At 44.3% G+C, this 13,245-nt stretch overlaps 1 protein-coding gene across 3 annotated transcripts; it reads right to left on the bottom strand.

Annotated features, from left to right (window-relative positions):
- Positions 1-2,849: 2,849 nt before the first annotated feature.
- ENTPD4 (ectonucleoside triphosphate diphosphohydrolase 4) lies at positions 2,850-12,155 on the bottom strand. 3 transcript variants are annotated; one of them, XM_076358758.1, is made up of 14 exons: positions 11,788-11,802; positions 11,554-11,631; positions 10,846-10,963; positions 10,376-10,573; positions 9,720-9,925; positions 9,045-9,195; positions 8,855-8,958; positions 8,155-8,214; positions 7,745-7,899; positions 5,994-6,160; positions 5,437-5,761; positions 4,614-4,699; positions 4,240-4,401; positions 2,850-3,954 (listed from the first exon to the last, which is right to left on the bottom strand). In XM_076358758.1, exons 3-14 carry the CDS (start codon positions 10,851-10,853, stop codon positions 3,726-3,728), a joined length of 1,851 nt encoding a protein of 616 aa, XP_076214873.1. In that variant the 5' UTR covers positions 10,854-10,963; positions 11,554-11,631; positions 11,788-11,802; the 3' UTR covers positions 2,850-3,725. The 3 variants fall into 3 exon arrangements, with proteins under 3 accessions (XP_076214873.1, XP_076214872.1, XP_076214874.1); XM_076358757.1 differs by lacking the exons at positions 11,554-11,631; positions 11,788-11,802 and adding an exon at positions 12,113-12,155; XM_076358759.1 differs by having other exon boundaries at positions 7,769-7,899; positions 10,846-11,631.
- Positions 12,156-13,245: the final 1,090 nt, after the last annotated feature.

Below are 13,245 nucleotides of genomic sequence, written 5' to 3'. Positions count from 1 at the left end.
CTGCTGCTAAATCAATCCAAAGCCACCAGTCAGTTTTAGCCTTGGTTTTCCACTTCAGTTCCCCACTGCAAACCCCTCCGCACGCTTTGCTCTCCTCCACAGCATCATACCACGCTTCTACCACACCTTCCCCACGGTTCCGCAGCAATGAAAACACAATCCCATCCCTTCTCCAACAGGACCAGAAACCTTCACTTTGAAGCTAGAATACCTCAGATAAGCAGATACGTTGCCAAAGAGCACCAGGCAAGAGCACAGCACCATCTCCCTCCTCAGCCCTATGTTCTCCCAGCCCTTATAGGCTCTTGCTTCTAATGAGTATGATGGCTTTCTCCTGTGCACCTTTAGGACACATAATTAATTCAGCTGCCTCTCGCTGTGCCCCCTATACCTGTGTGAGATCAAGGGGCTTAACTCCCAGCTTGCTGGAAGTAAATAGGGTCCCAGTGCTGCTTTTGCACAGTGTACTCAATTCCCTGAAGCTCACTGTACTCCTACCAGGGTGTGCAACATATTGGTCACAGATGGAACGGCTGAGAGTCAGGGTTTGAAGAAACTCAGCCCATTCCCCTCAAATCTTTCAGTTAGCATTACAACAATAAAGACATAATGCAGCAGAAAACCTGCAGAAAGAAACACAAATCTAAGAAGCAACTGGGGGAAAGAGTTTATTGGAAGAAAAAAAAAAAAAGAGGCAAGCTATGAAACTGAGCCTCAGTGACTGGCATTACCATGACAAATCGACCCTTCTCGTGCACAGGGAGGGGCAGCTGAGCATCTAATGAGATTTCTTGAGAAAAGCAAGTCCCCAAGCAGGTAAGAGCCAGCTGGTTTTAGTTTTGAAGATAGTGTTCACCCCCACCTCACCCTGAAGCACCTTGACACCTGCTCACCTTATCAAGCAGTTTACCACCTGATATCTGAATGAGGGGGAAAATACAGATATAAAACAGGGCTCTGTGCACTATCTTGCATGAATGAAGAAAGCTTGTTTAAGTTGCTAGGCCTTACACTTGTTTGACTCTGGTTTTTCATACAGTGCTTAGATTTTTAATGAACAGTAGCTGCTCCCACAACCAATCTCTGCTGGCAGTATCTTTTTACTATTATAGGAGGAAACTGTGTATTGGGTCATCTTTATTCTGCCCTTCCTCAACCAAATCAATAGAAAAAGCAGGACAATACTGCTGGGATCCTGGAGGAGAAAAAAGTCAAAGGAAAAAAAAAGAGACACTGTACACTGCAGAGCAGTCACTGGTACGTCAAAAGCTTCCTGCCCGTTCATGCCCCATTTTCCTGATCACTTTCTCACCACCATTCACCATCTTATCTTTTTTCACATTCCAAATACTCCTGCTTCATATCTTCATTCCCCAGTGTAGTGCTTTCAAAAACAAGTGTGGAAACCCTAAAGCAGGCACACGATGCTTTATGTAAGCACAAGACCAATCTGTCTCCCTTATCCCAATGCTGTACCTGTCCCTACTGTATTCACCAAGCTTGCTAGCTGCGGCTTGTTCTACCAAAATCTTCTTAAGCTCTGGGGGCCATAAAACACATACTTCATTGTGCACAGCCACAGTTTGTCCATCCTACAAGATAAGAAAGCAATGTTGAAATCCTGCACTTGGTTCAACCATGACATAACTTTAGACAACTGTTTTTCCTTTTGAAAAATGTTTTTACCACCTTAGTTAAGGCCAGAATAGTTTTTTCTTTTTCTCATGACCGTCCATTATTTAATAAAAATGAGCTTCTGATTCTAATAAAGAATCAATTTTAAAGTTATACATTAAGATGATTTTCTCTTTTTTTTTTTTTGTTTTGTGTTCTCTTAAGCGTTAAGAACATTGCTAAAAAAACCGCTGCAGCATCTAAAAGGAAATTCTATTTTAGGCCCGAAACATTCTTCCTTCAACTTTTTCATGTTTTTTATAATTTTCAGAAGTTTTTACTGGCCTTTTTGGGGTTGGTTTTGGTTTGGGTTTTTTTTTTTTTGCTTGCTGCATTTGAGACACTCTCTCGTCTGCTTAGAGATGCTTGGCATCTGCCTGGATTTTGCCAAGTCACACACTGATACTTCCTCTCCCCTTTACCACTAACATCAGCCCTCGTCCAAAGGGGGCTGCTTTATCTCAGCATGCAATTAGAGGCTCTGTACTCAGATTTAGGCATCTCAGAAACAGGAAGTACAGGCTCTGTAACAATTGGCAGTGTCAGTTTTCCGATAATTCTTATCGGCCTACGAGTGCAACAAGTTTGTACCACAGTTCCCGACATCAGAAGTGAGAGGTGTATTATCCAGGCGTTCGCTCAGATGGTGCTCAGAAAATAGCAAAATGCAAACCAGACTCTCAGCTGGTGAAGTGCTCAGATTTGTCAGGTACAAAAAAATCCTTTACAAAAGGGAGACACTATTTGTTATTTCTGAACATTCAGTTAAAGATTCTGTTGCCGTTTCAAAATTCCACCGCATACCCAGTTAATTCTTATGACTGCAACGCAGCCATCTACCAGACACTGGATGGAAGGAGCAGGAAGTTTAGCACCTAAATTTAGCTGCAGTTCAGCAGACCCAGCCTAAATTCCCTATACAGTCAAAGGCAAAAGCAAGCATAATCGAAAGGAGACAATAAACCAATTCAAAGTATCTAGATTTTTAGATGAATACACTGCACCTTAAGTATGACCAAAAATGGTATCAACATGTCTAGTTCTCCAATACTGAAAACAGCATCCAGTTTTCCAGCATATTCACACCTACTAGAAGAGAAGAAAGTTTTGCCAGTTGGATACAAACCGTGAGAACAGAAGTGATACTGTGCAATAAAATATCCATACACCAAAAGTTCATATAAATCCCACTTTTAATCATGGACAAGTTTACTTTCAAGTAAAATCAACAGTTTTAAATAAAATATAAATTAACAAATCAGAGTACTCAGAAACAAAAAAGAGACACTGTGCATGTCTACTCTAGCAGAAAGAAAAGCCTAGGCATACTCCAGTCCTCTTCACCTTCCTGGAGTTTCAGGGAGATCTCTGAATGATTATGAAACAGAAATAAAGGATTAAAATGTAGTGACTTTTGCCACTATGAGGATATAGCTTCCAAGACAAAGGGGAAACTGTCACAAATAAACAAAACTGATTTAAGCAGTTTTGTGGAAGCACAGCATTGGGTGCAATAGATTTTTCTTCTCCATCACAGTACTTATCCCAGAATATAAAATCAGATTAAGCTGTCCTAAAAGGTTGTTTTCTTACTGCTTTGAAAACCCTGCACTTCCTTTTCTTTGACTGAGGAGACTCAGAATTGAGAATTCAAGTGATATCAATCCTGGAATCTGGAAAAGAAAATAAAAACAGTCCTCATTCATCCTAGCTAACATGATTTCACAATCTCACCCAAAGGATGAGAATTCACACTCATTCTCTTACCACACATAGCTTAAGCTGCTGCTGCTGCTCATTTACTGACGAGTCTTTGCTCGTCCCCTTACACACAAAAGTGCAATATTAAAAAAAGAGTAATTTTTGGCAGATATTGTCTAATGAGACTAAGCCAAATTGACCCCATTTTCCCGTATTTTCAAAGCCTAGCTGCATCACACACTCCAGGCAATCTGCTGCTTCAATGGTTCAAAGGGACAAAAAGGAGGAACCCTGAGGCAAAAATGGCTTTTTGAGTAGCAAGTCCAATAAAAGCTCTCCATCACAGCATCTCATAAGGGTCCTGCTATCTTCTGTGGTGGGAGGCCTTCCTCGATCCATAGGGAAGTAGACGAGCCGTTACGCAACATTCGCCTGTGGATCCGTCTGAGCCTTAGCAAGTAGAGCAGGATGGAGAGCAGCACAATCAGAAAACAGACAAAAAACAAATAGTGATTGTAAACAAAGGAGAAGCTCCTCCAGTGGGAGTGACTTCCACGGAAGTTTTCTTGCTGGATGTCTCTGAAAAGAATCAAAGGGATAACAGACATAAGTTGCAAATCAAACTTTGCCTCCAAAACTATCTCACCACAGGAAACAGAGCCCATTTTAGTAGAATGGTCTTTATAAAGCATTACTTGAGCTACCTGAAGTATGTGCTGAGGTTACATATAATGCACTAGAAACAACATCTTGTCTCCCCCTATCTGTCAGCTGCTTTGCTATCACCATACTTCTTCCCTTCGTAAAACCCCCGTACCTTCCACCCAAACACTCTTCCCAGACATTTGAGAAAACAACCGGTACCTTAAAGGTAAAAACCGTGTTCGGTAAAGAATGGCTCCCAAGGTCCACTGCACCTCTTTATCATAAACCTGCAGAGCTGTTTTCAAATTGCTGTAACTCACAGGAAAAGAGAAGCCACTGTGAAATACTTCATACATCCAGGCAGATTTAAAACACTGGTACCTATAGAAAGAGTGGCATAAAGTCAGGCCAACGCGTAAAGAGCCCCAGAGGACTGGGGAGCACACATAATTATCAGTACTTTTTTTATGGCTGATGCAATATTTAAGGTTATATTCACACTTCCAATGATTTCATTAAATGGATCATTTGGACATGACCTCTCCCTGGCAACTCTGCATGAATGAAATTGCTGTACAAACACAAATACTTACTTCAATCTGTGGAGATCAGCATGTGATGCATAAAGACCACGGTCAAAATGTTCCCGTAGGACAGACCACTTAGTGGCACAATAATCCTTCAAGAAAAAAAAAAAAAAAGGAAGACTTCAACATTGCTTTTGCCTTGAGAAGAAAAAAATGCCACTAGATAAGATGCTCTGTAGATACCGAAAGCTAGAAAACTCAAAAATAATGGCTTCCCTTGCACTGCTAATAAGTCAGACCACAAATTCCATGGTATTTTCTGTAACATTTTGATCCATACTTGGCGTTTGTGATTAATTTAGTATTCAGTAGCACTTAAACTCTTTGGTCATGTACTTGGAGATGAAAAATAGACAACCTATTTTTAGGCCATTGACAAAGCAGGTCGTATTCCTCTACTTTATGTTGCAGCCTTACTTTAAACTGTCCCCAGCAGACTGATCCCTGTTAGGAGCAACGCCTGAGAAACTGGTACAAAATGTATAAAGCAAGAAAAGGCATTCTTTTTCTAACAACTAAGACATTCCTAAAAAGAAGCAAGGGGTGGAAGCAGCACGGATTTCCCCATTATCATTTCCCCATTCTGCTGGAATTTGACTACCATGAGTCCCGTTCCCTCTGAAGTCAATTTTACTATTGTGCCTTAAAACAAGTATTCTAAAAGAAAATGCAATGAGGAAAAGAGATGCCCTGTGGTAGGTAGTTCATTGCAGGGTAAAAGGGTTTTGCATCTTTAAAGGAAGAGTTTTGTTGCAAGACTTTCAGAACAAAATGCTTCTGGAGAGCAGTTGTTTTGAATTAGAAGAAGTTTATCTCAAGAACACTTTACCTTTGCGGCTTTAGTAAATTTAGCAGCATTGTAATCTCCTCCCATGCGTAACACGTCCTCGGTGCAGTAGTAGAACTCTGAGAAACCATAGAATTCACTGTTCTGAAAGTGCACAGCAGGCTGATAGACACCATTAAGAGACGTCTGCGTTTCATTAGTCTTATTCATGAACGGTTGAATAATTTCGCGACACAGATTAAAATCTCCTGTTCCCCGCAAATACATTATCTGTCCGTTCTGCTGGATCTCATCCTGAGCATCCAGGGGCAGGCAAGGGTCTAGGTAGGGTGAATCAGAAGTCATGCCAGTCCGTTTGCCCAGCAGCCTGTATAAAGGAGCAAGCACAGTAACAACTGCATATTCAGAAACATCAAGCTCTGAGATACAACAGCATCAAAACAAAGCATCCCCATTTAAAGAAACTTTAGCACTGCACGCAGCACGCTGTCGTAATTAAGTTTTACATCAGGATACTTTACTAAATATATTCAAGTTAAGGGGTTACTGAGCCTAGTGATGCACAGAACCTGTATCTCCAAGCAACTGCAGCCAGCTACCTGTTTTTAAGCACTGTAGCGGTAAATAGACTGTCTTCATATCTCTGGCGTGCTGCATTTCCTCCAAAGCCAAGGAACGTTGCAACATAGACTCTATACACGTGCTCAGTTTGATGAGCATCACAGCCCAAGTTGAATTCTGCAAGTAAGTTTTTGGCTACTTCCTCCTGTAGGAACACAAGCACCAAGATTAATTTTAAACAATATGAACCAGAACCTAAAAATGAGTTCTTTGGACAACTGGATGCCCCTGACATCTTTAAACTTCACTCCTTACTCATCTATCTTGCTTTTCACAGGTCCACGTTACCTTCTACTTCATAGGGAGAGCAAAGCATATTGACTGCAGGGAACTGCATTATCACTACTGATACTCAAGGAACTATGAAGGCCAGGAACTGCTACTACGAATGCTAAAGTATCTTTTCCTATGAAAAAGCATATGCTGTGGCTACTAATTTCAATGCTACCATTTCTGACCGAGTCCCCATACTGCTGATTGCTAGGCTAGGTAGATGTATGGTCTGCCCAGCAGAACTGTTCTTCATTTTCCAATCCGGAGTTCTCAAGCTTTTCAGGAGACCTGTCAGTCACTCAGCTCTCCTCACATACCATACATCAGTCACTTGCAGTAGCTTTTCAGATATTTAAGAGCTGTGCAGCAGAAGCACTTCATACAGAACATGCTTAGAAACGTAGCGTGACATTGCACGGCTTCCAGCTGACGTTGTAAATGAAAAACAGCCGTAGGACTGTAAGCGTCACAGTCAGTTGTTTGACTCTCTTGTTATTCTCTGTCTGGGAACCTGGAGAGGTTCCATGACCAGAATACCTATTTTATATTGGCTTATGTTCAGATAGAGCCATACAACAGCCATCATATCAATTGTCTGCAACTCTTCCTATTTCCAATTCATGTTTGACAGGGGCAATCTGCTCTGAATCTAAAACGCCCATACTTTTGTTTAACAGCCCAAACCGTGTGTTACACCATCTGTCTGAAAGGCATTGTAGTGATTAAAACCTGTAATAATGAAACCCCATCATTTCACAGGAAGATTTAAAAAAAAAAAAAAAATATATATATCATTATAACAGTGCATTGAGAGTCAAAATGTAAGAAAAGCATAAAAGCTCTCTTTCAGAGAATTTCTCAATGAAGTTAACGGGAAGTTACCCAACTCCAAAAATTCAGAGATTACTCTAGAACTCAGCAGATTGAAGTCAGAGCAATTTATGTTCCATTTAAGACTTACAACAAAGAAATTTGCTTCCTACAACAGATGAACTGTGCTGAGGACGTAGGACATACTTGAACAAACTGTAGCGTTACCCCCATGTTCTGTTAATTCAGTTTCTACCAACCCAACTTAAAGGAAAAAGCCGTATCTTATATAAGTTCTTATATAAGAGCCACCACCACACAACTTTTGGTTTCTAAACTCCAGAATACAGTCTCTTAAGTATAAGAAATTTAAGAATCGTACATACGTACATGCACACACACAAAGAATGCATGTCCACTTACAACTGAAAAATTAATGGCAAATTATACTAATTGAAATAAACATTTGAATGAACAAAATACAAATGAATTGCTTAGCTGATGAAGGACCTGTATTTGCCATCTTCTCTTGCCTTGGTTTTGGAATGTGATGTAATGAAGAATAGGACTCAAAACAGAAAACAAAACAACAAATATGCATTAAAATAAACCAAAAGGAAAAGAAGAAAGTTGCACAGATAATAACCTGCTGCGAAGAGGCAAAGCTTACAGTTTTAGGGACTTCATATGCTATCTGAGTCGACACTCCGCCCATGTCAAGAATACCCACTGTCCTCTTACGAAAGATGGCCTCTTTGTTTTCACTGCCTGGGACATGCACCTCCACAATCGCTTCATCCTCTGGATAAAACAATGAAAGGGCATTGAGAAATACAACTAGGGTGGGCCTAAAGCGGCACTACACTACTTCTAGTGAACTTTTTTTTTTGTAGCAATGCAGATCATTGAAATTTCACACACAAATTAAACCAACGTCAGCATCTGCACACGCACTACTCGCTAACGTCTCGATCTAAAAACATACCAGCAACAGCGAAAGCACAGGAATGTACTTGAAGTCCTTCCTAAAATCCAGTTCACAATTAAGACACTTACCATCATCTGTATGTTCAAATCTTCCAAGAACAAAGTTGATGCCAATCCATGCATATACTCCTACATGCATAAGAAAACATATTTCAGGAATATCTGCTACATATCATCTTAAAAACAAAGAGGGATTTTTTTGCATATGAGTTATTAAGATATATCACTGCTCATATTTTATTACACAAAATACGTAGAAGTTAAACATTCCTGACAAGTTATTCTATTCAATTTAGTTATTCAATAATTCAATAATTCTAGTTATTCAAGTCAAGGCTATGATAAAAATCCTAGTTCAATGTACTTAAGGCAGTCTGATGTGTACATTTCAGAAAAGAGTAAGCACGTTAGCTTTTAGAATTATTTTAAGCCTCTAGTGAGCTAATCACATCAAAACATCGCTCCTTTAGAAACCATTTTTCCCTGCGAAGTTTCTTCCATCAAGAATGTTGTGCCTTATCCTTACCCCTCCCTCTCCAAAGCCAGAGAAAATTCCTGCTAAACACAGATAAGTTTTTACTGCTAATTAGAAAACATTTAGACAAGTTAGAAGATCACAGCAGATGATCATCTCCACACTCCGTATGTTGCTACTGAGGAATAAGGTCTCTCAACCGAACCAGAATTTTAAAAAGCAACAAAAAAAATTATCCAAGTTGTACGGTGAAAGTAAAACGTTTCAAAGATAACTTTTCCAACATCAACCTACCTTCCTGTTTCCCCGAAATAACCTCTGCATGCGAGTCCGAAAACAGAAAATCAAAATGCACAGGAATATCAGTGAGCAGATCTTCAAGTATTGCCTTCTGCTGGCTGCAAAATTACATTTTGAACAGTTAAAAATAGCCAGACACAGCAGGATCGCTATTCTAAATGCTAAAAACAAGACAGCCAATAACCTTTCTGGCAGAATCCTCATTCCTGCAGTACAGAGAATATAAAGCGGAGTCTCTTTGTGTTTTGCACGTGGCACATGTTCGGCAGCAAAGCTCAGAAGTGGAGAAATATAATCACTGACCTTTTCAGGAGAGCTGGCAAACTCCGAAATGCCTAGTGAAACAGATAAATATGAAAGCGAAGCAACTCAAGCTCTGGTTATCAAGATTTTCCAGAAATACCCAACACACAGGAGAAACAAACAACCCAAAGCCAAACCCAGGAAATCAACTACGGAAATAAGAAAATAAGAATGAAGCTAACACTTCATCATCCTCCAAACATTAAACAAAAACCTGTATTAGGTATATTACCTATTTATAGAATTGGTTCAAATAGCTTTACAGAAAGTCAATTATTTATTCACTAAATAAACAGAACGAAGTTAACTGACAACTGAACCGGCAACTGTCTTAGGCTACAGAGAAACCTCCCCCTCCTGCCCGTCAGTGTCACGTTTCAAGCTTTAAAGCTGAACAAAGCTCTCTGCAAGCCAAACCCAAAGGAATCTGGAGGAGTGCCACGCTGACAACTTGCAAGTGTCCTCTACCCAGACACTTTAAATATGGGGTTTGAAAAAGCAAAGTTAGGATAGGCAACTGTCTAGAAAATTGCATCTAAAAATCAATTTCCAGTACCTGGCTTAATTTTCATAACCACTGGTTTTCTGTTCTTGTCCCTCATCTGTTTGATGTCCAACAGATCATGCGGATTACCATTGTGCCTTGGCCAACAATACACAAAAATCCTAGAGCCGCTGCTGCCACAGTCCACAACGATTCCATAGTTCAGATTGGGGTTGTTCGTATCTGTAGCTTCAGTGTCAGTTACTCGGGCAAGATATCTAGAAGAAAACTAGGCGTTACTACGTGGCAATTAAGTCCCAGATGGAAGTTTTTCTCAACATCAGACTCAAAACAAGACAGTTTCCATCGTAGGAATCTCACAGTTTTCGCTTTTGTACTGCTGCTGAAGAAAAAAAGTGAAGCGCCACCCGTAAGAGTCAAATTCCCAGAATAAATACCAAAAGTAATTTCCAAAATAATTTACTACACAATATCTTTGCACCTATAGTTTCACTGAGCTGCTACAGATACAATAAAATATCAGAAAGCTGAATCATTGATAAATTAATATCAACTTAGATAAGGAAAGGTTCGTAAAAAAGCAGGAAGTTTTACTCACGCTTTTTCCCCCCCATTCCTGTATTTTACAGACACAACCCGTCAGTGCTTTCTCTTTCACACCAAAACTACCTTTCATTCCTTTCCACAAGCGCCTTTTCAGCTCTCACCTGTGGAATCTTTTGTCCCTGTACGCACGCCCATACTTATTGCGGATGACTACCAGAGAGTAGTAAAGCAAAGAGACAGCAGCAGCAAGTATTCCTATCACAACGATCTGTCGCAAAGTGGTGTTGAGAATACGCGGACATCCCACCGGAGAGATGCTGAAGTGCCAAGAAGCAGGAAGCAAACATGAGATGCTGATCCTAAAATTCAAAGAGGATAATCTGCTTTAAGAACGGACTTCGTTACCAAAAAGAAACACAATGCATTCTGAAACAAGCTAAGGGCAAACAGATTCTTCATAAAACTTCTTACTTTGCTCTAGCTTTGCTTTGCTCATGCTCTGGCTTGAGTGTAGTCAGGACATCATTCCCACCTTTGAATTCATGATTAGCCATGAATTCATGATTAGGTTTGCTGTCCTTCACTCAAAAGACATCACAATTTGATTTGACAGTTCCTCTGGGATTCTTACCTCCCCATTTTGGGATATGACCAGCAGACGGAAAGGCCAGCTGGCGTTCAAACGTCAGCCGGTCACCTCAGACCGACAAGGCGCACCAACCATTCTCAAAACCATTGCTCTTCTGTTCCTGAATTAAAGAGAAAACAGAGATGATCTTCTAGACAGCATTATGAAGAGCATTGCCAGCAGGTCGAGGGAGGTGACCCTTCCCCTCTACTCGGCACTGCTGAGGCCACATCTGGAGCGCTGGGTCCGGTTTGGGGCTCCCCAGGACAAGAAATACGTAGAGCAAGTTCAGCGTAGGGCCACAAAGATGAGGAAGGTACTGAAGCACCTCTCACGTGATGAGAGGCTGAGAAAGCTGGGCCTGTTTTACGTGGAGAGGAGGCAGCTCTCATGAATGCCTATACATATCTGACTGGAGAACATAAGGAAGAAGGAAGCAGGCTCTTTTCTCACTGGTGCCCAGCGATGGGACAAAAAGCAATAGGCACAAACCGAAATACAGGAAACTCCATCCGAGGGCGGACGGGACCCTGGAACAGGTTGCTCAGAGAGGCTGCGCAGTCTCCATCCTCAGAGACGCTCCCGAGCCTGACTGGACACAGACCTGGGCGACCCGCCCTAGCTGACCCTGCCTGGAGCACAGCCGCGCGCTGCTCCGCTCGGGGAGCCGAAAGAAAGTTAGGCCCAGACAGCAGCGCCCCTGCTACGCACCGTCTTCGTAAACAGAGCACCTTCAGCTCCGCTACCACCTGCGAAGCCAGTCCCCAGAACGTCAGGACTCCAGGCAGGCTAAAACATCAGCGGCATTTAAAAAAAACCCAAAAATACCCCCCACCCCCCCCCCCCAAACGCCGACACTTCGGCACAGGGCAGGACTGTCACTCTCTTTCCACCCCCAGCTGGTCTCACAGCCCTTCCACGCACGCCCCACCCCTACAAAAGCACCTGCCCGAGGTGCCGCGAAGTTCCCGCCGCAGCCGCCCGCTCCCGCTCCCAGCGGCGCCCACAAACCCGCACCGGGCGGAGGCAGGGAGGGGAACGGGCAGGGGGACGGGGCCCGGCGGGCCGCGGGGGACCCTCACCCCCTTCCTCACGGCCCCGGCAGCGGGCAGGCCGCACCCCCCGCCCCGCCCCGCTCCCCCCCCCGCCCCCTCCCGGGAGCCCAGAGGCGGCCCGCCCCGCCCCGGAGCGACCCTCCCCGCTGCCGCCCGTTCCCCCGTTCTCTCGGCCGGCGGGCCCGGGCAGCCAACGCCGCACTCGCCGCACTCACCGCCCCGCCCGCCGCCGGCCCGCCGCATAGCAACCGGCCACCGCGCCACTTCCGAGTCCCGCCGCCGGACGTGACGCACAGACGCACACGCGTGGCGGCGGGGGTTCGCCGTGGCGGGCCGGGAAGGGATTCCCCCGGGGGCGTGACCACGCGGTGGGGAGGGGAGGGGGGGGGAAGAGGCGTGGCCACGGGCGAGAGGAGGCGCGGTTGCAGGTGAGAGGCGTGGCCAGAGCGGAGGGGGGGCGTGGCCAGGGAGGTGGCGGCGGGTTCCCGCGCGGCTGCGGTGCCCGGGGCGGGGGGCGGCCTCCGCGGGGCCCTGCAGCTGCACATCTGGATAGGCGCGTGCGAGCCTAGATGCACCAACGCGAACATCTGTGTGTGTATTAACAGACAGGCAGTGGTGCTGCAGCACCGGTAACAAACGTAAATATTTGTGACGTAAGCAATAAATACACGGATCTGGTATAAAAAAAGGCCAGCAAAAAGCTGCTCCCCGCCTCGAAGGGGCTGAAAATCTGCCGGCGAAGCAAGGAACCCTCCTGCGCGTTGCCACTGAGCGGCAGCACAGCAGCTCCGAGATCCCTTCGGAGAACCGGAAAGAAAAAGTTTATCCCTGGCAACTCTGATGTATTAATAACAGGAATAACCTCGCGGAAAGGCTGGGGAGCTTTGCCGGGGGGTCACCTCTCCCCCCGGGGAGCGGTTCCCGGGGTCCCGGAGCGAGCTTCGGCCTCGTCCCGGCTGCCGCGGTGAAATCGAGTGTGGCCGCGTGAGCGAAACGGCGCGCTTGGCGATTAGTGCATGTCCAGGCGCAGGTTTGGAGGGTGTTGCATAAAGCTCTCCTGGGTTAAACGCTGCTTTTCCAGGAGGAGGGGGGTAAGCGATACGCTGGGTGATTTCGTAAGGTCAAAAATTGGTCCCCTGTGGTCCCTATTCATTTGCAGAGAGGAGGAGCTGGACCTGTCGGGCTGCTCTGGCTTCTCCACTTCTCGTTCCTTCTGCCACCACAAATCGTTGCGTCACAGACTTCACCTTCATCCCTGGGAGCCCAGCAGGAGGGAATTGGGACAAAACTGAACACCCAGCCTGACGGCTGCTGTCATTTTCTTAATGCACGCTGAGTGCCTGCTGTT

This window comes from Aptenodytes patagonicus, chromosome 24 (genome assembly GCF_965638725.1).
Source record: "Aptenodytes patagonicus chromosome 24, bAptPat1.pri.cur, whole genome shotgun sequence".
NCBI classification, from domain to species: domain Eukaryota; kingdom Metazoa; phylum Chordata; class Aves; order Sphenisciformes; family Spheniscidae; genus Aptenodytes; species Aptenodytes patagonicus.
Note: the sequence above shows the minus strand (reverse complement) of the source record. Positions and strands in the feature narration are given on the sequence as shown.